The 23,963-nt window shown below is 39.8% G+C and overlaps 1 protein-coding gene across 5 annotated transcripts; it reads left to right on the forward strand.

Annotated features, from left to right (window-relative positions):
• The first annotated feature begins 493 nt into the window (after positions 1-493).
• On the forward strand, positions 494-22,374 carry CLGN (calmegin). Of its 5 annotated transcripts, none has more exons than XM_071452509.1 (16): positions 494-720; positions 4,963-5,133; positions 5,611-5,681; positions 7,430-7,488; positions 8,238-8,379; positions 8,566-8,647; positions 9,375-9,567; positions 11,365-11,554; positions 12,134-12,247; positions 12,819-12,975; positions 13,840-14,055; positions 15,440-15,559; positions 15,737-15,875; positions 17,728-17,808; positions 19,935-20,062; positions 21,309-22,374. In XM_071452509.1, exons 2-16 carry the CDS (start codon positions 4,972-4,974, stop codon positions 21,381-21,383), a joined length of 1,929 nt encoding a protein of 642 aa, XP_071308610.1. In that variant the 5' UTR covers positions 494-720; positions 4,963-4,971; the 3' UTR covers positions 21,384-22,374. The 5 variants fall into 5 exon arrangements, with proteins under 5 accessions (XP_071308610.1, XP_071308608.1, XP_071308611.1 ...); XM_071452507.1 differs by lacking the exon at positions 494-720 and adding an exon at positions 4,196-4,326; XM_071452510.1 differs by lacking the exon at positions 494-720 and adding an exon at positions 4,196-4,326 and having other exon boundaries at positions 21,312-22,374.
• Positions 22,375-23,963: the final 1,589 nt, after the last annotated feature.

Here is a 23,963-nt window from a genome sequence, read left to right on the forward strand (position 1 = left end):
AGGCAGATATGAACTTGGCTTTAGTAACTTATTTAAAATGCTTTTATTTGGCTTTGTTTCGTGGCACGTATGTTCAAGCGTCAGGGTGAGTATCCCGCTGTAACTAATGGTTTCGTTAACTCTAGGTTACAGGTTGGAAAATTCTTACCCTGGCGGCTCCCTGGCTGCAGCTGTGTGGGGATGGGCGATAGGCGCCGTCCCAGTCCCGCGGCCATACCAGCACAGCCCCTGACAGCCGCGCCGAATGCCGAGGGGTGGGGCCGGCCAGCGGCGGCGGGCGATTGGCTGAGGCGCCCCTAGCGGGGCGGGCCGACAGCCGCGATCAAGCCGCGCATTGGCTCTTGCCTCAGTTCGGGCACCTCCGATTGGCGCAGCTCGCTGCCCATCTCCCTCGCCCTCACACGCTCCTCGGCGGCTCCGCTCGGCCGTGCCGGGCCGCGCGCGCAGCGCCGTGATTGGCCGGCGCGGCACGAGCTGCGGCACCTGCTCCCGCACTCCCGGGTAGCGGCGGGGGCGCCGTGCGCGTGCGCGGCCGGGGATGCGCCGGGACCAGCGGCCGGGCCCGGCTCCGGCTCCCGCCGCCGGTAACCGCCCGCCGCGGGCCGGGCAGCGCCGGGACCGCCGCCGATAAACGCCCGCCGTGGGAGGAGCGGCGTCGCGGTGCTTGGTAACCAGGCCGGGGGAAGCGGCGGCCCCCCTGCCCCGCTGTAGCGGCGGGAGGTGCGTGTGGGTCCCGGGGGCGCGGGGAGGGGAGGGTGGCTGCCCTGCTCCGCCTCGCTGTGCTCCGTCCCCGGGGGCGGCGGGTCCCGAGGGTGGCGTGGGGAGCTGGGAGGAGGCGCCGCCGGGGAGGGTCCGGGAGCTCGCCCCGTCCCCGAAGCGGGCGGGAGAAGCGGCGTCGCGGCCTTCGTTCTCCCTTGGCGGTATCCCCCAAAGCAGGTTCACGTTGGGTGCTGCAGAAGGCCGGGTGGCCGTTTGGCCCTAAGGTCTGTTGGTTTAAAATCGGGAAATGAGGTCGTCCTGAAGGGTTTAGTGGAGCTCGCTGTAGCAGCAGAATACCTCGAGGCGCCTGTGGGAGTGCAGCATTGCGGCTGGAGCACCTGCTGAACTCCACGTTCGGCATCCATGCCCGCGCTGGGTGCTCAGCATCGCAGGTAAAGGGAGGCAGGTACAGTTTTCATACCCAATAAAGGAAAAATTTCTAGTTGTGTAAGTGTTCTTGCATGTGTTTCATGGAGCAGTTACAGCTGAATGTTGTCTTCTGTCAGGTTGATGCCAATGTAGGAGAACGGGGAGGAATCAAGCAGCTCATGGGTACAGGTGGAAAAAGGGGTGTGTGAAAAAATCCTCCACTTTTTGTGGCCCTGGATTGAATTGATATTTGGCCCTGTGAAAAGCCCATGTGTTGGTACTGGATGCAGGAGCTTTCGACTTCAGAGTGAGAACGGCTGTCTTATTATTCCCTTTCTGCTTGAGAATCCAGAACTCCCAGAGTTAGATGGAAAAGGCATGGCCATTTTAAAAGTCCAGATCGATGTTAGTAATCTGGAAGATCCTGACCTCTCAGTTAGTTCTGTGGCAGTTGGAATAATGATGCCAGTAACTTACTGGCACGGACACAGTGTGCAGAACACCGTGGTACAGACGTGCAAAGGTGGGCACGTCAGCACCATGCAACCCAAATCAAATCATTCGGGTGGGAAGGGATGCCAGGAGGTCTCTCCTGACCTGCTGCTCACAACAGGGGCAGCCCTGAGGCTGGTCCAGCTTGCTTCAGGTTTTTTTTGGGACAGTCTTTGAAAACCCCGGGGACTGAGGCTAGGCAGCCTGTGTCGGTGCTTGCCTGTCCTCGTGGGGAAAAACATTGTGATACCCAGTTAGACCATATTTACAGCTTATGCCCTTGTCTTTTATAGATGCTAGTCTGTGTCTCAGGAAAAGCAGCCTGTTGCTTTAGGTGCAATGTTGTGCTGATGTTGCAGCACCGTTGCTGGTCCCTGGAGCATGCTTTGCAATAGTACTGCTGGCTTAAATGTCCTGCTGATGTGCAGCTGTTACCCATGGCAGAAAGTGACCAAGTTATGCAAAATCTATGTTTAAAATTACAGTCTGAACTTAGGTACGTTGACAAGACTGCTAGTAAAGATGTCTGGTGTTTTGTGAGAGCCACAGGCTCTTCCGGTTTGCGTTGGTTTGCTGAGGAAGTGATAACAGTGAGCGTCCTTTTGGCTTATTTTCATTGCCACCTTGTAAATAGAGTAAGAAAAGTTTCTCATGGTCTTCATGTGTTAATTAGGAAAATTCAGTAGGTTTTAAAGATAAATAAATGTGTAGTGTGAACTTCTGTTTTGAGACCAGGATCTCCTTGGCTTAGCTGAAAGATTGATTTTATATTCTAGGACTTAAGTGTAGCAGAGTTCATAAAAATGAAAAATGTCATGGGCTGGTTAAAACCATGTTTGCCTGGCAGCTGAGTGGTAACTGTAGTTGGTCTTGATAACGCATTTCTGCATTTCTGGGATTGTTTTAAAAGTATATCAAAAGGTCGAAGGTTAAAATGCGCCTTCTCTTCTTGAAGGAAGAAGTAAGAGATCCAATTGCAAGTTGAAGCAAATTAGGGGAGGCCTAGGTAGGATCAGGGAGTAATGGTAAGATTCAGTGGGACCAAAGTGAAATCATCAGAAATTCTGGAAGGGAGCTGTTTGCAAAGGTGAGTACTAGTGTGTCTCTTGGATGCCCATGTTAGTCTGTGTATGGCACAGAAGTGAATGGGGCTAATTACAGTAAAATTACAGCTGTGTAAGGGCAAAGCATTTTGGATCATACACGAACACACCTGGATGTACTGGAAGAGAAAGCTGTACCCCTCATTCTGCTTCAGGAGAAGCAGAGACCACGTGCATGATGAGCTAGCGAAGGTAAGGTAGGCAAGCTGCATGCTAAAAATGCAGGTCTGATACTTGGTTAGTATTTAACTCTTTAGCTAGGAGCTGAGGAGCCCAGAAGGTATTGATATGGAATTCTTTGAGTGCTTGTCCTAATATGGTGGTTAAGGAACAAGAAAATGGGGTTGGTAAAACTGAGACTCCTCAGACAAAGGTGTTCAAAAATACACCGTAAGATTAAATGTTCACCTCTGATAAACTCAGTGACTTTAAATCTTCAGGGTGGGGTTATTTTAAGTTCTAGAACTGCTAAGGAGGTCTATGAACTAACAATATCTCTAGTTTTAACCTAAAAATAATTTAAAAAAGGCAAATACAAAACACTAGTAAAATTGGCAGATGACTAGTGAAATGTATCACCTGAGGAACCACAGACTCACCATCTTCAAGAAGGTTGTAAAGTCCCACAGAGAACAGCAGGAATTGTGGATAGTAGTGGAGGAGAAAAAAAAGAATGGTAACATGATTAATGTAGTTTTGTGGAAAATAGGTGTTAGTCCCAAAAAAAAAGAGCTTTTGATTATTTCCTAGTATTGACATAGTAGTGGTGTGTGAAACAGTTGTTTATGGTAATCTTGTGGTTTATGTATGTCCTGGCTCTAGGTATAATCAATGCAGTTAATGTTAAATTAATAGATTGTAAAAGAAATAAAGCCCTGATACTGTTTGATCTCTATATGTGTTGCTTGATTTTTAACACTTGCAAGTGTTAAAAAATGAATGATGAAGTAATTATTGGTGCAGTTCCAGTGTTTGAATAGCTTACCACATTTGATAAAGCCAGGAAGAAGTAAGGAAAGAAAGAGACTCAGACTTTGAGTATAAGATGGTATCTATAATTGCTGGGCCATTTGGAGTTGTAGTGGTAAACAATCTAATCTCTAGGGAGTGATGATGTAACTGAGAGGGTGGCTGCTCTCTCAGGTGCAAAAGGCACCTCAGCACCAGAGCTTTGAATATAACTTGTAGTGCCTGCAAGTAATGCAAGGCTTGAACATGACTTAAAATAGCAAAATAAATACCAGCAGTTATTTAAGCTTACTGTGAATATAAATTAGTAAGAAACAAGTGATAAATATCTGTGCAGAGGTGTCTAGAATCTGTCTTCATACTGTTTACCAATTTAGACAAAAATCTTAAAAAACAGCATTTTTTGCAAGACCTTTGAGGAAACTTGCGTAGGCATTTTTGACACTGCGCTTCCTCAAACCACTGGCTGCTCTGACATACAATTGGATTTGTCTCTCTTCCAGATGTGAAGCAAAAAATATTGGGCAACAATCCTTTCACAGCAGATCAGATTGAGAGGCTGGGGCAATTGTCTGCTATTGACATTTCTTCTTCTACAGCCGAAAGGTTTTCAGGTTTCCCTGAAATTAGGAAGGTATTTGCATTTAAGCTTAAACTCTTGCTCTACCTAACTTAAACTTGGAAATTACTGGATAATAATTTGGAACAGAAAATGTTTTCTGAAACTATCTTACACTGTCTTGTGGCACTTAGAGCTGGAGCCAGGACACACTCTGCACTTGTCTAAACGTAGTCATTGGAAGTAGGGGCAAATGCAGTTCTGGCAGCAGATAATAATGCATTCTAAATCTATTATTTAATTTTTCCTAATGAAAGGGATATTCATTATTGCTGCATTATAGAGACTGATTTTAATTACTTGTTCAGGTTGTTTATGAATGAGGAAAATAAAAGCAGTCTTGCTTAGTTGTTAGAAAGCATACATATTGCAGTTAGATTCATGCTAGGTTTGGCCAGGGAAAGGAACAGGCTATGAGCACTTCCATAGGGAAAACAGGAGGGGGAAGTGAGTCTGAGTCAGGGCTCAGTAATAAAAAAAACTTGAAAAAAGCAATTTAAGACAAAATTATAGTGACAACACTTTTTGATAGTTATTTCTCATTATTGTAATGTTTTTTTTCTCTTTTAGATCAAGTCTGGGGTAAAATTGAAATAATACTGATAATATCATTGAAATTATGTTTAAATTCTGAAACTTTCAATTCTGCAGATAACCAAGATGCACTTCCAGTGGGACTGGCTGTGCTTGGGTGTCCTGATAATTAGCTCAGTGACTGCAGGAATGGAAAATGAAGAAAATCTGGATGCAGATGTTGAAGTGGAGAATTTTGACAAGCAGTCCCAAGAAGCTGATGTTGACAGAGATAAATCTTCTCTAGAGGTAAAATGACACAAGTCTTTAGTTCAAGCTGCTTAAGTATGAGATGCATAGTTATAACTAGAGCAAGTTAATCTGGGTTTGACAACTGAGTGCGTCTCAGGTATGGCAGTCTGAGTTTTTGCACAGATGGCAAAACAGAGGAATGGAAAACATACAAAGAGAGCAACACGGAGAAGCAGGTTTGGTGCAGGTTCAGAAAAATTTTTGGGGTTTTGTTTCACAGAAGATGTACCAAAGCTTTAGTTATGAGCTTTGAACAGAGGAAGCAATTTTTCAAGTTCAGAGATACGGAACTGCTCAATGTTGGAGGGATGCACACAAACTATTGAAATGTGGCTGGGGGAGAAGTCGTTTTGTGCTGCTAGGTATTTCTAATGAACAATATCTGTTGTTCTGCCTGGGTGGATTACTTCTGGAGATAGGAGTGTGTTTCAGTTGTAATTGATGTTGGGATGTGTATCTGTACATATATCTTAGGTTGTGTACCAGACTCCAAAGCCAACTGGGGAAGTGTATTTTACAGAAACCTTTGATGAAGGATTGTCGGGGTAAGTTGATGTCTTAAAATGATACACTTGTACTTTCAGCAGTTTCACTTACACTGGCAGGACTTATTTTGTATTCGTTTTTCTGCTACTATTGTTATAAAAATTATTTTTATGGGGATTAGAATTGGGAAGACTATTAAGCCTTGCTCCAAATACATCATAATGTTAAGCTGGACACTTAAGATCTCAGGTTTATTACTCTTTGTGTGTTTTAAGGAAGATTTTAATCAACTCTGGATTTGTGGACATGAAGAAAAGTAATCTAAAGATTTAGCCAGTGGGGTTTGACTAGCTGAGAGGTCAAGTTCCGTTACATTTCAGTAGCAAACTCTTTATTTCCACATGATCTTAGGTATGTGTCTGTTCTAAATGTTAAGTGCAAAAACAGCACCTGTGATGACAGAAAAAAATATTAGATAGAAGAGGTGATAATGGTTGTTAAAAAAACCAAACCAACAAACCACTGAAATCCTTGATTAACAGATGCAAAGATTTAACTGGGATGCTTGAATGCTATCATTCATCCAAGTTTCTAGGTTTTTTGAGAACTGTTCCAAGATTAGTTTGTCTTCCTACTAAATCTCATGTTCAAAGTTTTAGCTACAATGCCTGGTATTTTTTGGTCTAGCTTTGCATAATTTACATAAGACTAAGGAGTATGAAAGAAAGATTGATGAGAAGGCAAGCTGCCTTTCTTCCCTGAAGTGTGGAAAAGACTATATATAAACTGACTAGGTAAGAACAGAGTAGCTTTTTTGAGAATGGGCCTTCAAATTTTTTTCACGTGGCTTGTAGAGATGTTTCATGTCCTCACTGGTCTCTCTTCCTGGTAGGCCAAGGATCTAGTTTGCTCTTTATACTGTGAAGCTTTTCCAGCATCTCTGTTAACAGTGAACAAATGGGACTGCAATGCAAGCAGAAAAGAGAAGGTGTTCATCCCTGATTCACTCTAGGCAGAGGAAAGTTAAGAAAGAATGAGAACAGTTCTTTGCAGAATGAATTGTTAGAATCTATTCTTGTGGCTGATGGAATAAAGACTTGAGCATATTCCTGTGCATGGCTCCAGACAGAGCTGCTGTCTGTGCAGATGAGGGGGGACTGCCCTTTGCTTTGTTCCCTTTGCAGAGGAGTACCTTGTGTGGGGACTGTGCCCATGTTGTGATAGCCTTGATGAGATGGCCAAGTGTGTCTTGCTCACAGAATCCAGATCAGGCCTGTGTGTGCCCTGTCGGGTCTCCTGTGTGCAGTACACTTGGCATCCTGCATTTGTCCCTTTTGTCCTCTGCTCTGTGTGGGTACTGGTACTCTCAGATCAAGTTAAGGTTCATGTGGCTCCTTTCTTTTTCTTTCCTATTGAAAGGTGTTATTTCCTCTATTGAAGGTATTATACTTGAAACTTGCTGTTTTCAGTGCATTTTTTACATTAAATGCATATTAGATTCTGCCAAACTGAACTTGTAGATAAAACTGAAGTTTATTCGGAATTAACTAATTCAGGAATTTAATTACTTTAGACTTCTAATTGTCTATTCATTTACATGTTTAGGAAGTATTTTGAAATGCTTTATTAGACTATTCTCCCTTAATTTTTCTTTGCATGTTCTTAGAGCTACATGCAGTTCCATGATGCTGACTCAAAATGAGTATTACAGGTTCACAGCCTAGAAACAAAAGCTTTTTTTCCTTTGTTTGTTAAATAATACAGCTTTGCCTAGATAGATCAATGACCAGTACAATTTTTTTTTTAGGTGGGTGTTGTCTGTAACTCTGAAAGAAGACATGGATGATAATGTTGCTAAATATGATGGTAAGCAACTTTAATATTTACCTCCACTGGGTGGTTTATGATGTTCTGTTCCTTTTGGAGAAATCATATTTCTTTGAGAAGTAACACAGAAACTTGTCTTTGAATGTATAGGTGGCATAGGTCAAAAATGTTAGTTTGTATAATGACTGTTATCCTGAAACTGTTAAATGTTGCTCATTGGGTTATTTAGTGTGAAGATAAAAAAAAGTTATCATTCCAACAATGTATTGCCATGGATGATAGCAGAATACCCTTTGCTAAGTGAATATGTAATCCTGTTTTTTTATGAGTACTGTTTGTTTAGAACTGTCTTCTCTGAAATCCTGTGGGAGAGAGACTTACCACTTCAATTGCCGTTATTAGTTTTCTAAAGCATTGGGTTCCTTTTTCCTCCATCTGTCCTACTAGTGATTCATGGATTGCTCTCTTGGTATAGCCTCTGAAACAAGCAAATTTAAACAGCAGATTTTTTTAAATTCTTTTTCAGATGGCCTGTGCTTGAATGTAGGGCTCTTAAGTGGTTCTTGTACCACAACCTAAAGATAGAGATCTACAGTAATCAAGTTTACTTATTGATTTTTGTAAAATTGACAATAACAAGAAATAACATCTTTGTCATCAGATGGCAAGATTTCTGCCCTATTTTGACAGCTAGGCTTTATTTGGTACTAACTCTTTACTTTGAGCAAGGCTGTGATTTGTTTATTCAGACTGCATGTTTTCAAAGACTTTGTGCATGTGTGTTTTAGGAAGATGGGAAGTAGAAGAGCTGAAGGAAAATGCAATGCCTGGAGACAGAGGATTAGTGTTAAAATCAGTGGCCAAGTATCATGCAATATCAGCAATGCTAACAAAAGCATTTGTTTTTGATGATAAGCCTTTAATTGTTCAGTAAGTATTCCTTCAGATTTTTTATTTGGTGTTTATTACTAAGGTAAAACATTTTGCTAACATACAAGTGTTTTGACAGTAGGTACTAATGTGCAGTCTGAATATATTCATAATTAGACCTGCAGATGAGCAGTTACTTCATATTTTTCTGCTACTCAAAGTTTTTCTCACTTTCTCTTTGCCCAGATACGAAGTCAATTTTCAAAAAGGCATTGACTGTGGTGGTGCATATATTAAACTTCTCTCCAGTAGCAATGACTTGAATCTGGTATGTCCTCTTGCTTAATATTTGCCATCAGTTGTTCATTGGAGGGACAGCTTGGTTCTGCATGGGTGGTGTCTGATATGCAGGACAGAGGACGTCTGTGTACATGTAGTATGACTTGGTGAATTAATAGAAGGCAGAGGATCTTAACTCCTAACTTGTGCAACAATTTTACTGCTCAGCACATGCATATTACTGTGTATTCCAAACACAGAAAACATAGGTAGTTTCAAGATGCTGACATAACTTTGTAATGCACCATACTCTGAAGGAGAACTATATCTGATATTTTCAGGGTTGTTTGTTGCTGTTACTTGATGTAGAGAGAAAAAGGTACTAATTAAACACTAGATGTTAATATCCTGGGGTTTATCTTTATTGAAAAAGAAAATAGTTATGAAGAACAGTAACTAGTTCCCTTCCATCTTTTAGTGTAGTGTTTGTCGAGGGGAAGAGATACTTCGTGTTTTGATTTGTAACAGGCATTCCTACTTAACATAAGGATGAAGTGTAAATATAAATGTCTTCATCTTCCTTGAAGAGACTGAGATTCCATTCCCTGGAAATAGAGAACTCCAGAGGACTTGAATTCCTTTCATGATTTACCCTACCACTTTTCATTTACCTTTTACAGAGAGGTGACTATGCTCTGCACCAAGAAAAAGAAGGACCAAAAGTGACATAATAAAATGTCCAGTATATCACATGCTCAGCTTTCTTGCTTCTACAGGAGTACTTTTTTGACAAAACACCTTACACAATTATGTTTGGACCAGATAAATGTGGAGAAGATTACAAGCTACACTTTATCTTCAGACATAAGAATCCTAAAACTGGAGAATATGATGAAAAGCATGCTCAACGTCCTGATGTAGACCTGAAAAAATTCTATTTGGACAAGAAGACACATCTATATACTCTTGGTATTGTTCACATCTTTAAAATGGAATTTCAGTTCTTTTATTGGAAAGGAGAGATTAAAAATGTGGTTTTGTCTGCTGAAGCTTTGTAACTGAGTCATTGTTTGTTGGTTATAGCTTGTTAATTCTGAGTGGTGGTTGCTTAATGATTTGGGTTAAAGGGTTTAATGACAGGGCTTAACTGCAGGACATAAAGCAGCTTTCAGATGCTACTGCTTAATATTCAGATACAGGAAAAACTTAGCAGCCTTGACTAACTTGTACTAAGAAATGCCCTCAGTAGTTATTATAATAAAACTGTTTTTACTGGGAAAGATAGTAAAGTGTACAACTGTCCAATGTTTTGGGAAGGTGTCAGAAGAATTCAGTTAAATCTCTCTTCCACATGTTAAGAGTTCTCCCCAACCCCTGCATCTGAAGCAGTGTGCACAAACTGGTCAGCACAGACTCTGAAGTGAATGGGCATGGGCTGGTTTTAATTCATGGGACAGCTCTTCTTGTACCAGTGAACTGTACAGAGAAATACAAGTTAATTTTTATCCCCTTTTTCTGACTTTTGAGGAAGAACAGCAGTCAGAGAATGGGCTAACGCATGGCATGCTGCAAATCCAGCCAAATTGACTGTACTTAGGAGCTTGCACTGAGTAGTAATAAAGAAGGCGTGTTCAAGTGCTGTGCCATAGGAAAATAATTTAGTGGTTTCTAAAATAGGTTGCTGTAGTATGCCACAGCAAACTTACACTTTTAGGTAGTGGGAGTCTCATAAGAAAGGAATGCATGCATTCCTGTATTTGGATTGTTTGTTAGAAATTATGAATCAAGGTCCTTAAACTTGAATTGCATTTATTGTGTTGTACTTGTTCAAAGAGACTCCATAGAGCTATGTGATTCCAGTGCATTTATGTGACTGTTAACAGGTGTTTAAAAATTAGTTCTTTGTCTTTTATCTAAAGGTGATATGGGAGTTTCATTTTTGCATTTATGGATATTTTAATGCTGTTGAAAATTTCAGGGCCATCATTAGATATTATCAAACTGTTACAGGACTGTTATTGTGGTTTTCTTAACCTGTTTTTAGAAAACTGTCATAAAAGTAGAGTAGTAATTATTTTTACTTAGTAATCTTCATTATGTAAATGGGCAGTTGAATCTGCTATTTAACCAGTGAGCACACTTAGAGGTGCTTATTAGGAATAGATCAGGATGCATCTGGGTACTGAGTGTGACAGTGCTCAGTTCTTGACCTTGGCTTCTCAGTTCCTCACACTTGCTAACATCCAGGAAATCCTCTTCAACTGTGTAAGCTCTTGCAGTGTGACATTTGAGGAAAATGGCTTAGAGAGGTTAGAACCTGATAGAAAATGCTGTTTTGATCCTTCTGCTATGTTACTGGTACAGTTCTTGTGTTCCCATGCTTTCAAGTGTGAGGTTATAATTTAGTAGCAGAGATGCCTTTTGGGTTTCTTTTTTCACTGCCTGTGCTTTGGAAGTAAAACCTCAGAATTTTGGACAAGTTGGTAGGTTTTTGAAAAATCTCTTAGAATGTGTTTGGGTGTGTTTCAGCAATTGAGTTTTCTTCAAATTTGATCTCTGGGGGCCTGATGCTGGTCCTGCATCCCCTCAAGGGCAATGTTTTGTGTCCAGATGCAGTGCCTGAGGGAGGAGTCTGTCTCCTCTGCTAGTGATGATCCTGTTTGCTCTTATTTGACTGAGTCTGTGCTTACTCTATAGTTTTGGTTAAATGTATCTGTAAAATTCAATGGCTACCTTATTTCTTCAATATCAATGTCTTCAATTTAGTGCTAAAACCAGATGATACGTTTGAAATATTGATCGACCAAACGGTTGTCAGTAAAGGAAGTCTTCTTGAGAATATGGTTCCTCCAGTAAATCCTTCCAAAGAAATAGAGGATCCTACTGATAAAAAGCCTGATGATTGGGATGAGAGACCAAAAATACCTGATCCAAATGCTGTCAAACCAGATGACTGGTAAGGAGAACATTTTCATTTTTACAATGTCTTTTACACGCAGGTTGTGTACTTGAAAGATTTGACTGGTTTTATTTTGAGGTTTGCTAATGACAATTGGAATACATTTCACTAAAAGCACTCAAGTTTGGAAACATATTTGAGGTGGGCATAAGGAAACAAATAATATTATTTGCTGGTTTTGTGCCCTGCATGGTTGCAAGTAGTAATTAAGCTTGCTACACATGAATAAGAAGTTTTTTCTACCCTATAGTCCTAATTTACAATGAATTTCTACTTCTGTGTGAGCTACTGTTCTTATGACAACTCAGGAAGAATAGGTAAACCTCAATGGGAAGACCTGACTGACACCTGCCACTTGATACCAGCAATTTGTGGACTAAATAGCACTATAAAACAATGTCAATATAATCCAGATATTTCTAAGCAGATACTTGTATGGGTAATGCTCATGATCAGCGAGTCCAATTCTGTCATGTTTTTGCAAATCATCCCTTTGATGCCAGTTGCAGTCCTCGGAACAGAGCATTGGTCCCAAGCGAGGCTGCTGTATTTTCTAACATAAGTCTGTCATTGAAGGGATGAAGATGAACCTGCCAAAATAGAAGATCCTGATGCTGTTAAGCCTGAGGGGTGGCTTGATGATGAACCGCAGTATGTTCCAGACCCTAATGCAAAAAAGCCAAAGGACTGGTAAGTGCAGATTGGTGATGTGTTTTGCAGATAAGGCTGTTCTCTGTGGCAGATCATTAGTTGTGGAAGTCAGTTCAAATCTCATTGTCTCTTGAGGTAGTAAGTTGGAATGTGTAAGGAATGGCCAAATGTTTTTTGGTGTGGGGGACTGCTTCTATAAAAACATGAACTTGTAATTGCCTTTTGTTTTCTGAAGATTCGTAAGTGATAACAGAATATGAAGGTCCCCTTTGAAAGAGTTTGCTACAGTTTAAGTGGATAACTTAAAATCATAATGTAAGTCTTCAAGGGATCTCTAAGCATCCTGGGTAGAAGTCGTTCAAGCTGTCTGCAGAGGCAGTCATGTCATTGAAGTCAGAAATGCTGTGGTAGTTATAAACATGTGACCTTTAAGTAAAAATGTGTAACACCCCTTAAAAAAAAAAAGTTTGTACTGTTGGGTGAAGTTCTTTGAGCTGGTCAGAGTTCTGAGGTTGTTACAACAGTACACGTAGACCCTAACTTGAGACTGCCAGTGTTTGATACCTGGCTGATCTTGAAGCAGGTGTTTGGGGTTTGTTCTTCCCTCTAGGGATGAAGAAATGGATGGGGAGTGGGAAGCCCCTCAGATCCGTAATGCCAAATGTGAGACTGCACCTGGTTGTGGAGAGTGGGTGCGTCCCATGAAGAATAACCCCAAGTATAAAGGAAAATGGAGAGCACCTATGATAGACAATCCTAACTATCAGGTAATAGGCCAATTGTTGGTTGTGGCTAAAAGATACAGAGTCAGCAGAGTTAAGTCAAAGTACTATGTTTACTTAGGCTTTTCTGCAGTGTGTTTATATTTTGGAATTAGTCTGAATACCCTCACTTATTTGAGGTTTTTTTGCTTTCAATTTACTTTTTTTTCCTTGAAGTATACTGGGAAACAGTAATGCTTCTTGTATTAAAACAACTTAGATGTTTAAAGTTGCCCTTTGTACAATTTTCATTGCTACCATTTATTTAGTATGGTGCTCAGAACGGTGTTGTGAATTACATTAGGGTTTTAAATGTGAGTCTGTTGAATTAGTTTTTTTTTTTTTTAATATTAACAAATGAAGCCTTTCAGCAAGCAGATTGCCTTACTAGTTCAAGGAAGCTTCCATTTTGGATAATTGAAGTCCTGTCCTCCCCTCCAAATATAAGAGGTAATCAACTGGATATTAAAGAGAGTTAGTTTGTATTAGTTATGGGAGTACTTGAAATTGATGTCTCAGAGGGTAAGATCCTAAGCAGGTTTGCAAACAGAATTGGCTCTAATTTGCACAGGTACCATAAGGCTGAATTTTCCTTTCCTAACGTTTTCTCTAATGCTTCTGGTTAGAGTCAGTTATTACTGTAACCCCTACAGTAAAAAAGAAAAAACTATTTAGGAGGTCTTCCCTAAGCCATGAAAATTGAGACCCATTTGCTGAAATCCTACAGGCTATTTCCAGTTTTCTCTTAGATAGATTAAAGTCTCCTGCTTGTCCTTTGAAAGAAAAGTTCTTAGTATTTGGAAATCTCTTTCAGAAGTTGTCCCTTTGGTGAGTTATAGGTAACGTGCTTATGTTTGTTTCCATTAACAGGGAATCTGGAGCCCTCGGAAAATACCAAACCCAGACTATTTTGAAGATCTTCACCCATTCAAGATGACTGCTGTCAGTGCTATTGGTTTAGAACTCTGGTCTATGACATCTGATATCTACTTTGATAACTTCATCATCTGTTCAGAAAAAGAAGTAGCAGATCGCTGGGCAGCTGATAGCTGGGGCTTGAAGAAATTAGTAGCAAGTGCTAATGAGGTATAAACTTTGCTATGTTCTTGATAGTAGAAAGTAGTAAGGAAGCTGTGCTGTTGGAGGAATTTTCTGTCCATGCTGACAGAGTATTAATTTGTCTGCAGTTAATAATTTTGCTGAGTAACTGATGGGTTTTCTGTCTTGTAGTTTGGCCTCTTAGCTTTCCCAGGTGAATATGTTCTTGAGGTTAAAAGGGTACTGCATTTTACTTAAACACCTAGTGAGAAATTGACTTCCTCTGAAGCCTTCTGCTGTTGACAGTGATATTAAAAATCCAGTACCTGACAGCAAGTGAAAGAATGAAGGCTGAGTTAGTTATATTCCAAGTAACTCCTGCCCCTTGCCCCCTGTTTTCCCTTAGAGTTAAATCCATGATATGTATTCATTCTTTTGATGCTTCCTTCCCATGAGGAATGAGTAGTCTAGTGTTGGTTTCTGTTCAGTCACTTTAGGCCTTTGGCTGTTGAGGTGTGTGTTTCTGTGTGTGTCTGCACATTTTGTTGGTGTCCAAGTGCACTGTGACAGCTTTGCTCTCTGCTTCCCTGTGCTGTGGGCTGGATCTGCCCTGCCCTATGGGATCATGGGCCCTGCCTGCACTCCTGTCTCTGTTTAACAGGCCTCTGTTCTCTTGAATTCAATGGCAACAGCAGCCTACTGTTCTGGGGAGAAACAATGGGCTGGTGGCAAATGTGGCCAATTCCTTACAGCTTGTGTTTGTCAGAGTGAGCAAGTAGCAGCAGCATATCTGTCCATGCAGGCAGCAAAGCTGTCTCTTCAGGCAACCTTGCCCTTTGCCAAAATATTGGGGTTGTGTCTGAACCTGTATCCCTACCTGTATGCACAATGGCAAAAGAAATTGCTTTGAGTCCCCTTGTTGCGTTGTGCCTCTCCAACTTCCTTAGTTGCTGATGCACCTCTTACAGAGATGCACCAGGCACTTATCTGAGAGTCTCTGTAAATCAGATCTGTACTGGGAGGACAGCTTACTCCCTGAATAATTGCCTCTCAATGGAGAGAAGGTCATAGTACAAGTGGAGCCAGCATTTCTCCTCAGGACCTGCTGCCCTCAGGCTGTTGATGCTTTGGGAGCTTTCAGCTGAGTTGGTGCAGTGTGCAGGTATTACTTTACAAAGCTGAGTTGTGGCTGGTCTGGTGTGTTTTGAGTTCTACATCTGTTCCTTCTTACTCAACACCTGCCATTTATTTGCAATTTGTAGAGTTGTTGCTTTACCAGTACTGAAATGCATTAGTGCTGTAGTCATTAAAAAGCAAAGGTGAAGAAGGGTTTTGGACAATATAAATGTATACAGTACACTTCATAAACTTAGTTAAGTGTAGAGAGGGATAGAAATGCACTTCTATTAATTTAATTTTTTTTAAAACACAGCCTGGTATGTTTAGTCAGTTGGTGACTGCTGCAGAAGAACACCCATGGCTCTGGGTTCTTTACATCTTGACTTTAGCTCTCCCTGTTGGTCTAACGGTGTTGTTCTGCTGGCCAGGAAAGGTTAGTGAGATTTACTATATTTTTATTTGCTTTTATTCTTAATACTTTATTTGGAAACTCTTGAGCATCTGTGCAATAATGTGCCCTTTTAATATGCTATTGCTATGACTTAGCTTACAGTGCCTGTTTAATTCTTAACTGGAGTTGAAATGTAAATAGATTTTTCATTTGTTGTAGAAATCAGATGAATATATTGCCTTCAGAAAGCCTGATGTCTCTAAGCAAATTACAAAGGGAAAACTAAAAGAAGAGACAGAGGAGTTTGAAGATGATGAACTAGAAGAGGAAAAAGAAAATGAAGATACTGATGAAGATGGTAAGATGAGTAAGAGTGTGTCAGCTTGCAGTTGGGTTAAAGACATGAATAGAGCTAGTTCATGGATTGCATTGCCAATAATCACCATCTGTTCTCTTAGACTATGTGACATGTGCCTTGCTCTGAGCCTTTTTTTGTCTTTGCTAACTCGCAGCGAGTGGCATCCTGTGGCTAATAGGTCTGATAAATATACTCAGAAAGTAAGGCTCTACTCAGCATTTCTTCACTTTGAAGAAATTAACATGCTTCCAACACCTTTTTATCTTTGTAGACAGTGATACGTATCTTTTTCCTTCTACATATTTCAAAATATTGCATATATTAAACACATTTTAATTATGCAGATAAAAGTACCTGAAGCAGTTCAAGTCACTTTATTCTTTAATGTGTGTCTGGAATAGCTTTAAGTCTTCTAACATAAACCTGCTTACACCTCTTTGGGAGGGTTCTACTATTCTGTTGGTCACTGATTTGAGTTATTCTTGTTAAAACTTGAGAATACAGTAGGCTTGAAATACTGAAGTCTGCAGCTTCCTTTATGTTCCTTTTTAGTGACCTATTTGCACACCTGCAGAGGTGTGTCCTGCTGCCCAGGGAGAAATTGATGGCTCAGTAGGTTGAGCTGTACTCCGGCATCCAAGGATAAAATCATCCCATGTTACTATATCAAAGATTACTGGCTGCTACTCAGCTATAGCTTTGAGGTGCTGTTAGCATTTCCCTGAGTCTATATAGAGAATAAAAATCAAAGCACCTGACTTGCAATGTGTTACTTTGATGAGAAAATTTTTAGCTGCAGAGTTCTGTAAGATTCTGCCTCTTAGTTCAGTCTGCCTTGGTGAGAACCAAGTAAGTGACAAGGGACTAGCATGGCTAAGGACATAGCAGACATTGATGTTTTGGTGGGGTCTTTGTCTTGGTGCTGACATCACTTTGTATTGCTGACTGGAATTTGGTGGGTTTTGTCTGTCTTTGTACCATGTTCCATGAGTGTAGATGGCTTCTGTGTGTGCAGAAGACATCACTCATCATCAGCACTTCCCATGCCATTCCTGACAGAATTGGGTACGTGTTTGCCACACCAAACTTAGTCCATTTGCCTTGCTATTGGAGAGCCTTATCAAGGCACTTAATTATTCTGGTAATGCTACATACATTCTTTACTTAAAATTAAATACCTACATTAAATTGTAGGTATGTGATTTCAGTATTCTATCTTCCTACATTTTCCTTTTAATCTTACTCTACTCAACCTGTTCTTTGCTCCTGAATTGCAGACTCTGTTTTATTCTACCCAGTCTTGATGCGAATCACAGTTTGTACATAATATTCTGCAGTTGCAAGGCTGCCATTCCTCAGTTCTAATATTCAGTTAATTTATTGAATTACAACACATCACTTAATAAATAATACCTTAAAAATGTGTGTTTCAATGTTAGAAATAAGGCCCGGGCAATTGCAGAGGAACACTGTTCAGCTCCTACAGCTTTCTTAAATTGTACTTGGAACAGCTGTTCATGGTGTTGCAAAGGTAGGTTCTATTTTAGACTGTTACTTTCAGTTACTAAACAGAACACACAGTAAAACTAACCTAGCTCGCTTTTTTGTGACTAATCCAGGGTTTTCAAATCAATTCTAGGCTTCAGAGGGAAGGATTACACTTTGCTGTCATATGTCTTCATTGTTTCTGGCTTGAAGAAGAATTGCTTAGCTTCCCTCAGCTTCCTGCCACCTTTTACATTTGCTAGTTGAAATCTTCCCTTTTTTTTTCTATTGTTCTTTTGCCTCTTGGTGTCAGAAAGCATTAGAGAATTTGTCTTCTGCCTCCTTTTCCTCATTGTTTTTGCTACAGAGAGAAGAGAAATGGAGGAGACAAAAAGAGAACTTATAAAGGATAATACAGAGAAGATGGGAAGGGAGGCTTCTGTTTCAGGTACTGGCAAAGGGAAGCAATTTGGGCTAGGACTTGCAAGTGGGTCTCTCCTATCTGTTTTCTTCCCTCTGCTTCCTTGTTGATGGTAGAACTTCAGGCTGGTGGATGCCAGCTTCCATCAGATCCAGATGCAAGTTTCCTCTGAGATTTCTCTCTGTGGTATCCATAGTCATAAATATTTTCTACTAGTATCTTTGTTTCCTTAGGTTTTTTACCATTTTTTATGGTTTTGTTCCTTCATAGTCATTACCTCCTCCTCTGATTTTTTTTTTTTTTTTTTTTTTGGAGTTGAAGGCAATGGGGTTTTGAGCTGTGGAATACTGAGTGACTCGAAATCCACATTGTATTTTGGGACCATTTAAAAAAGAAAGCAAAAGGAAGTGCAGCACAACAGCAAATTTTAGAAACACTTGACAGTTTCTTTAACACCAGCAACAATGAGTTGCTGGCAGAGTATTTCTTGGAGGGCATTGTCCGTGGGCTTCACTGCTTTATTTTGTTCTGTGTTAATTTTTGTGGCATTGTCCATTTGTCTGCTTTGTCTCCTTACTTTCTTTGACCTGTAGAAAGATATTGCAGGAAGTCAAAAAATGTTGCCACAGAACGGAATTTCAGGGGCACAGTCTGAACCTTATTTGTCAAGTTCTACATTTATTTTTGTGAAATAATTCTTCAATTGCTATATGGTTCAATTAAAAATAATAATTTTAAGTAGTATAGTTTTCCAGTTCTGGGTTCTATAGCTTCTGATGCCTGAAGTACTTTTTTGAGAAGGTTTTTTCACTTGTATTGAAATTCACACTTGTGGGAGGAGCTGGATTTGCATCATTTATCCTTTCCAATCTCTTGATTAGAATATGACCAAAGGCTTTGTGAATTTCTGCCAAGCTCTTCTATTAAGGGCTGATTTTTAGGACTGAGATCTTTGTCTGCATCTTTCTGAAACATCATCTTCATTATTGGGTCATATTTCTCCTTTTGATAATAGAAAGAGACGTAGGACACATGAACCAGGTATACTGACATATAACAAAACTAACTTCTTAGTTCACAACAATTAGTGAAGCTCTGTTTGGCTCAATTCATAGCTGTATTGCAGACAAAGTTCTTGGGACTCGTGCAGTACAAAGATTCGACTTGCTCAACTTGAGACAGAAGTCTCCAATATTTTAACAAATTAGGCATTTCTAGCTTTTTGTCACCAAGAATGAGGAGAGCGATGTCTGGTATGTGACTACATTCTTAATTTGTCTGGACACTTTTATTTCAGTTTAATTCAGATGCGACAGTAAGAATTGGGTGTGGGTACAGATATTCGGTATTTGTTTTCGGTTTTTTCCTATTTTTTTCACACCTAAGCAGTGCTTATGACATGTGGGTGTGGCCTGACAAGGGCAGAATTGAGCACTGCTTCACTGCTGTTTTTAAATAGGCCACTGGCAGGCTGTTAAGTTGCAAAATGCCAAAGAATATCCTTTCTGTCAGATTTAAGATTTGTTTACTCTTGATAGTATACAGAATACTAGTAGTGTAGTGCAAGCTGGACATAGTTTGAATGAGCTGAGGGGAATACAGTGCTTTTCTGATGAGGTTCTGCATTGCAAAAACGCACAAGCAGGGTGGAAATAAAAAGCTGCTTATCCCTCAAACCCAACAGTATGTCCGAAGAATTCCCTGCTGAAAAGGGCAAGTAACCCTTAGGATGTAGGTGTCTCCCATGCTGCATGACTGGTAAATGCAGTATTTTACTTCCCCATCTAAATCAGAATTTTGTCAGTTGCTCTGTTTTGGACTCTGCTCTCAAAACTGTCCAATACAATAGCTAGTTTTAAAGTAAAGTAAATCAAGTCTTTTCAAGTCAGTAACAAGTCTGAAGACAGTATGGACTATTATGACAAGAGGCCAAGTTGGAGCTGTTAAAATTGGTTATTAAATCTGGCAGTTATCACTTTGTACTAATTCATGAGAATTGTACTCTGTATCCCAGAGATGGTTTTATGGGTTATTGTCAACAAGCAGTTGATTCTAGGACTGAAATTGTCTTATTTCCCTTACTGGTATGCCTGGATGTAGTATATTATAGTAATATGGTTCTGTTTATGAAGTTGAATTAACCTCTTCCGCAGAAGGTGAAGGTGGTGAAGATATTTATGATGATGAAGAAGAAAATGGAGTTCCAGATGGACAAGAAAATCAAGTTCCAGACGGAAGTCAAGAAGGTGATTGGTCAAATAAATCTGATTCAGAAGATGAGGTAAGTTTGCGTTTTTCCCTGCTTTCTCCTTGCCATTGTCTGACATTGTACTTCCAACTAAACTCAGCTATCTACAGATGTTTTTCTTCTGTTGAGCCATAAAACAAATTGTGAGGTAGAAATCTGCTTTTCTTTGAGTTTGACACCTCAAATGCTCTGCATAAGTACAGGTATGGTATAGAAGTGGTCAGGCAGCTACCTAAAATGTGAAATATTTTTACAGGAATGTAGCTTTTAACAGATTATTAAATTAATTGCAAGTCTTGAAAATTTGGATGTTGCAGCAGATTGGTCAGTTTTCATTGTGCTTCTCAACTGATGGAACATGCTTACAACTGAATAGCCTTTTCCCAAGACCTAGAAAAACCTTAAGCTTTTCAGTTACATTTTGGGGTTTTTTATTCCAAAATAAGGTGTTAAGCAAAATGACAATACTGGTTTTGAACACAGCATCTGCAGTTTCATTTTTCTTGTGCAGATTAATCCAGTCAGCCAGGTAGTCTACAAAATTATTTTCATAAAACATCATTGTGTAATGGAATTTATGCTTTTCTTGTTTGTCAGCTACTCATTATTCCTTCATTTAGAAACTGCTCATGTCTGAAACACTTTAGATCCACCCATTCATCATTTTGTGCTTGTCACTCCTTAAAGGAGTCACTGTCCAGGTTAAGGAAGTTGTTTAATGTCATGGTAACTCCTTTTGATGTACAACTCTTGTAGGAAACTGTATCTTGCATGAGGTTGTGTTGTTTCAGCACTGAAAGTCTTTGTTAATGACCCCTCATTCTGTACTTTATCTCGTTCCTGTAAGAAGTTTTCTTTTCCTTGTACACCACATACGATTTAAGGACAGTTTGCTCTATTTGTAGCTCTACAAAGGGAACAGTTAAAATGCTTTAAATTCATCTTGCTTCAGAAGTGGAAATAACATTAGCAAAAGGTTCTCTTTTAGGAAGTTGGTAAATTAATTTAGAAGTCACTGCTTTTAAACCAGCAAAGACACAGGCAAAGTGAAATCTCTGACATCAGTTTAAACAGACAGCTCTTTTCTGAATATAGAAATGAAAATTCTCTACTCACTTTATTAATCATTACACTAGTAGTGTGGAAGAGATGTCCCATCACTTAAGCACTGCATTTAGGGATAAAATGACTGGGGAATTCAGGAAGAGGAATAACAGTGTGCCAGTTTGAATAATTAAAATAAGTTGAAAATGTTAATGCTGAATTTGTTTTTTCCCAGAAGAGAGAAGCTGATGAAGGAATGGGAGATGGTCCACTGAAATCGGTGCGCAAGAGAAGAGTACGCAAGGACTGAGTTATTTGCAGCTGCTGTTTGCAGCTCTAGGGACAGTGACGGTAACTGTTGGTGTGCCGCTTCAGTGGGCCTGGACAATTGCTCAGCTTGGATGGGAAAAGGAGGGGCTCAGTGCTGTACAACCTCCTCTTTTAGTTCTCTGTCAGCCATCCCAAACTTCCTCAATTCCCCTTTTTTAAGGATAAACGCTGTCTGTGAAGAGTTAGCTGGTATTTCAAATTCCAAGTAAAAGGGAAATTACAAGCTGACCAACTGATTTTTAGGTGAAGATTCTTAAGAAGATTTGAAATTTCTTAGACATTAGTATTAGTTGGAGATAAAGTTACTCTAAATATTTTTTTAAATAAATGCATTATAATACTTTTGTAGCTCTAGCACAGAATAAGCCGTTTACAGTTTCCAGCTTCAAGAAGATGATAGTATAGATGTAGCATCTATAGCAGTTGACATTGCTATGAGAAAAGGTAGGATTTCCTGTGCAGAGCTAAATGCAATAATTGTTTTTGTATGATGATTTTGTGCTAGGAACGATTTTTATTGTGAATTATTTATTTTAGTTGATCTTGTTACATGGGTAGTCACCTGTTCACTTTAGGCATTGGTTGCAGTAATTTATTTTCAAGATGTATTTTAAAATAGAATGCAAGTGGTAATTGATGTGATCTCTCTTACTCTAGAATGCAGGTATAAAATCTGCAGGTCGTATACAGATGATTTTCTCAAACTTTTATAGATCCCATGTTCCAAACCAGAGTGGTATAACCTGTTTATAGAATACTTGCTAAGTGTATATTGTCACCTAAAAATATTTATTAATTCTTGCTTAATATGAAATTTATTAATATAGATAAGAATTTTTGATGGATTAAGTTTTTTATGATGTGAGTAACTTGGGTATTCTCATAGTTTAAATAAACTGCTTATTGTAAAGAAACATTGTTTCATTGAAGTTCAGCTGTATATTAAACAATAAAATTTCAGTCACCAGAAACCTCTTGCTGCTTGGCAGCTGCTTGTAGTAGTAGTAGAATGTGTAAATGCTAGCAAAAGTAGTCCTACATTACAAACAAAGTAGAAATACATTAATGCATAAGGAATCTAACAGATTGTCTTGTTCCTGTCATAAAAGTTGTCTGCTTTAAGAAGAATTATTTTCACAGCAGATTCCACAGAAGTCTCTAAGAAATGCTTAACCCTAATGAAGAAGCCACTGTCCTCAAGTGCTTGTTTTGAAGTGTTCAAAAGTTCATTATACTGGACTTCTATTTGGTGTGAATTATATGGAAATGTCTCGAGGTTTTGGTTTAATTTGGGGCTTTTTGTGTCTTTTTTTAAGTTTATTGCAAGTTCCCACCTCTTTATTTAGGGCCTCCATGCAAAAGGTAGGATGTGAAGACTCCAGGTTACTCCTCAGCAGTAGACAGGAGCCCTTAGCAGTGTAGAACCCTGCTGACAGCAGTTCCTGGGAGCTGTCCAGGGCTCACTTACCTTTTGCATGAATTGTATCATTTCAGCTCACCTTTTCAATGAATTATGGCTGAGTGTGATACAAGTCCTTTGGAATTGTCGCAGCATTTGGGTGTCCTGGGGGTCTGGTTTGTTTGTTTTCTCAGGGGTTTTGGAGGGTTTTTTTTCTGATATGTGATAGTTACTATCTTTTCTTTGATGTGATTTAGTTAGTCCAGGATTGGTCACCCCGTGGGGGATGCTCATCTTCCCTTAGGGTTTTGAATTTCAAGTTCCCATAAAGTCTTGATTGATGCCCCATCAGCTTTTATCACCTAGAATCTAGAGACAGCATACATCCTTCTGCACATCAGCTTACTTGGATCTAGATTTATGCTGGTAATTAGAGCAGAAATACCAGAGCTGTTGAAGATTTAAGGCTCTAAAGGTAGGAAGCCAAGCAAAAGGGCAACCAACCCCTGTCCATTGATGCAATGCAACAATGAGATTTCACACACTTCCTGTGCACTGTCCATTTTTATCTGAGCAGGTATTTCAGGAAACATGGTTCATCTTGCTATCATGGTTGCTTGAAAGATCTTTAAAATTAACAAAATAATGATTTTCAGTTCCAGCATGTCTTGCTATTAAAACTGTCAGTCATCTTTGGAACTCTGTGAGTAGCAAGACCTCTACAGCCCGCACTCCCTCTGACTCTGTTGCAGCTTGGTAAAAGAGCTCTTAGTGAGGATGGCAGATCCCAGACTGAACACTTGATATGCAGGGAAGGCCAAGTAGTACTGAGGCCCTTTGACTGAGTTACAGTTGAAGCTGCTCTTCAGTTGGCATCTACATTCATGAAGGCATGATGAAGTAATAATTGTAGATTCTGTCTAATGTGAAGCTCACTGAAAGTGTAGGACCAAGTAACTTTTCTAACTTGGCTTAGCAGTCTCCCACATGGAGAAGTGCAAGTTGTAACTTTTTTCCAACTTGGATGCAGTCTGCCAGTCCTTTAACAAGAACAGAAAAGTGGACAGAAATTGAAGATTGATGGCTGAAAATAGCAAGTGAGTCAGGAACTGAAGCTTTGTTAAAACTAGATTCATTAACTCAGGTTTAATATCAAATACA

This window comes from Agelaius tricolor, unplaced genomic scaffold, assembly GCF_023055355.1.
Source record: "Agelaius tricolor isolate 1412-34295 unplaced genomic scaffold, bAgeTri1.0.p SCAF_34, whole genome shotgun sequence".
Taxonomy (NCBI): domain Eukaryota; kingdom Metazoa; phylum Chordata; class Aves; order Passeriformes; family Icteridae; genus Agelaius; species Agelaius tricolor.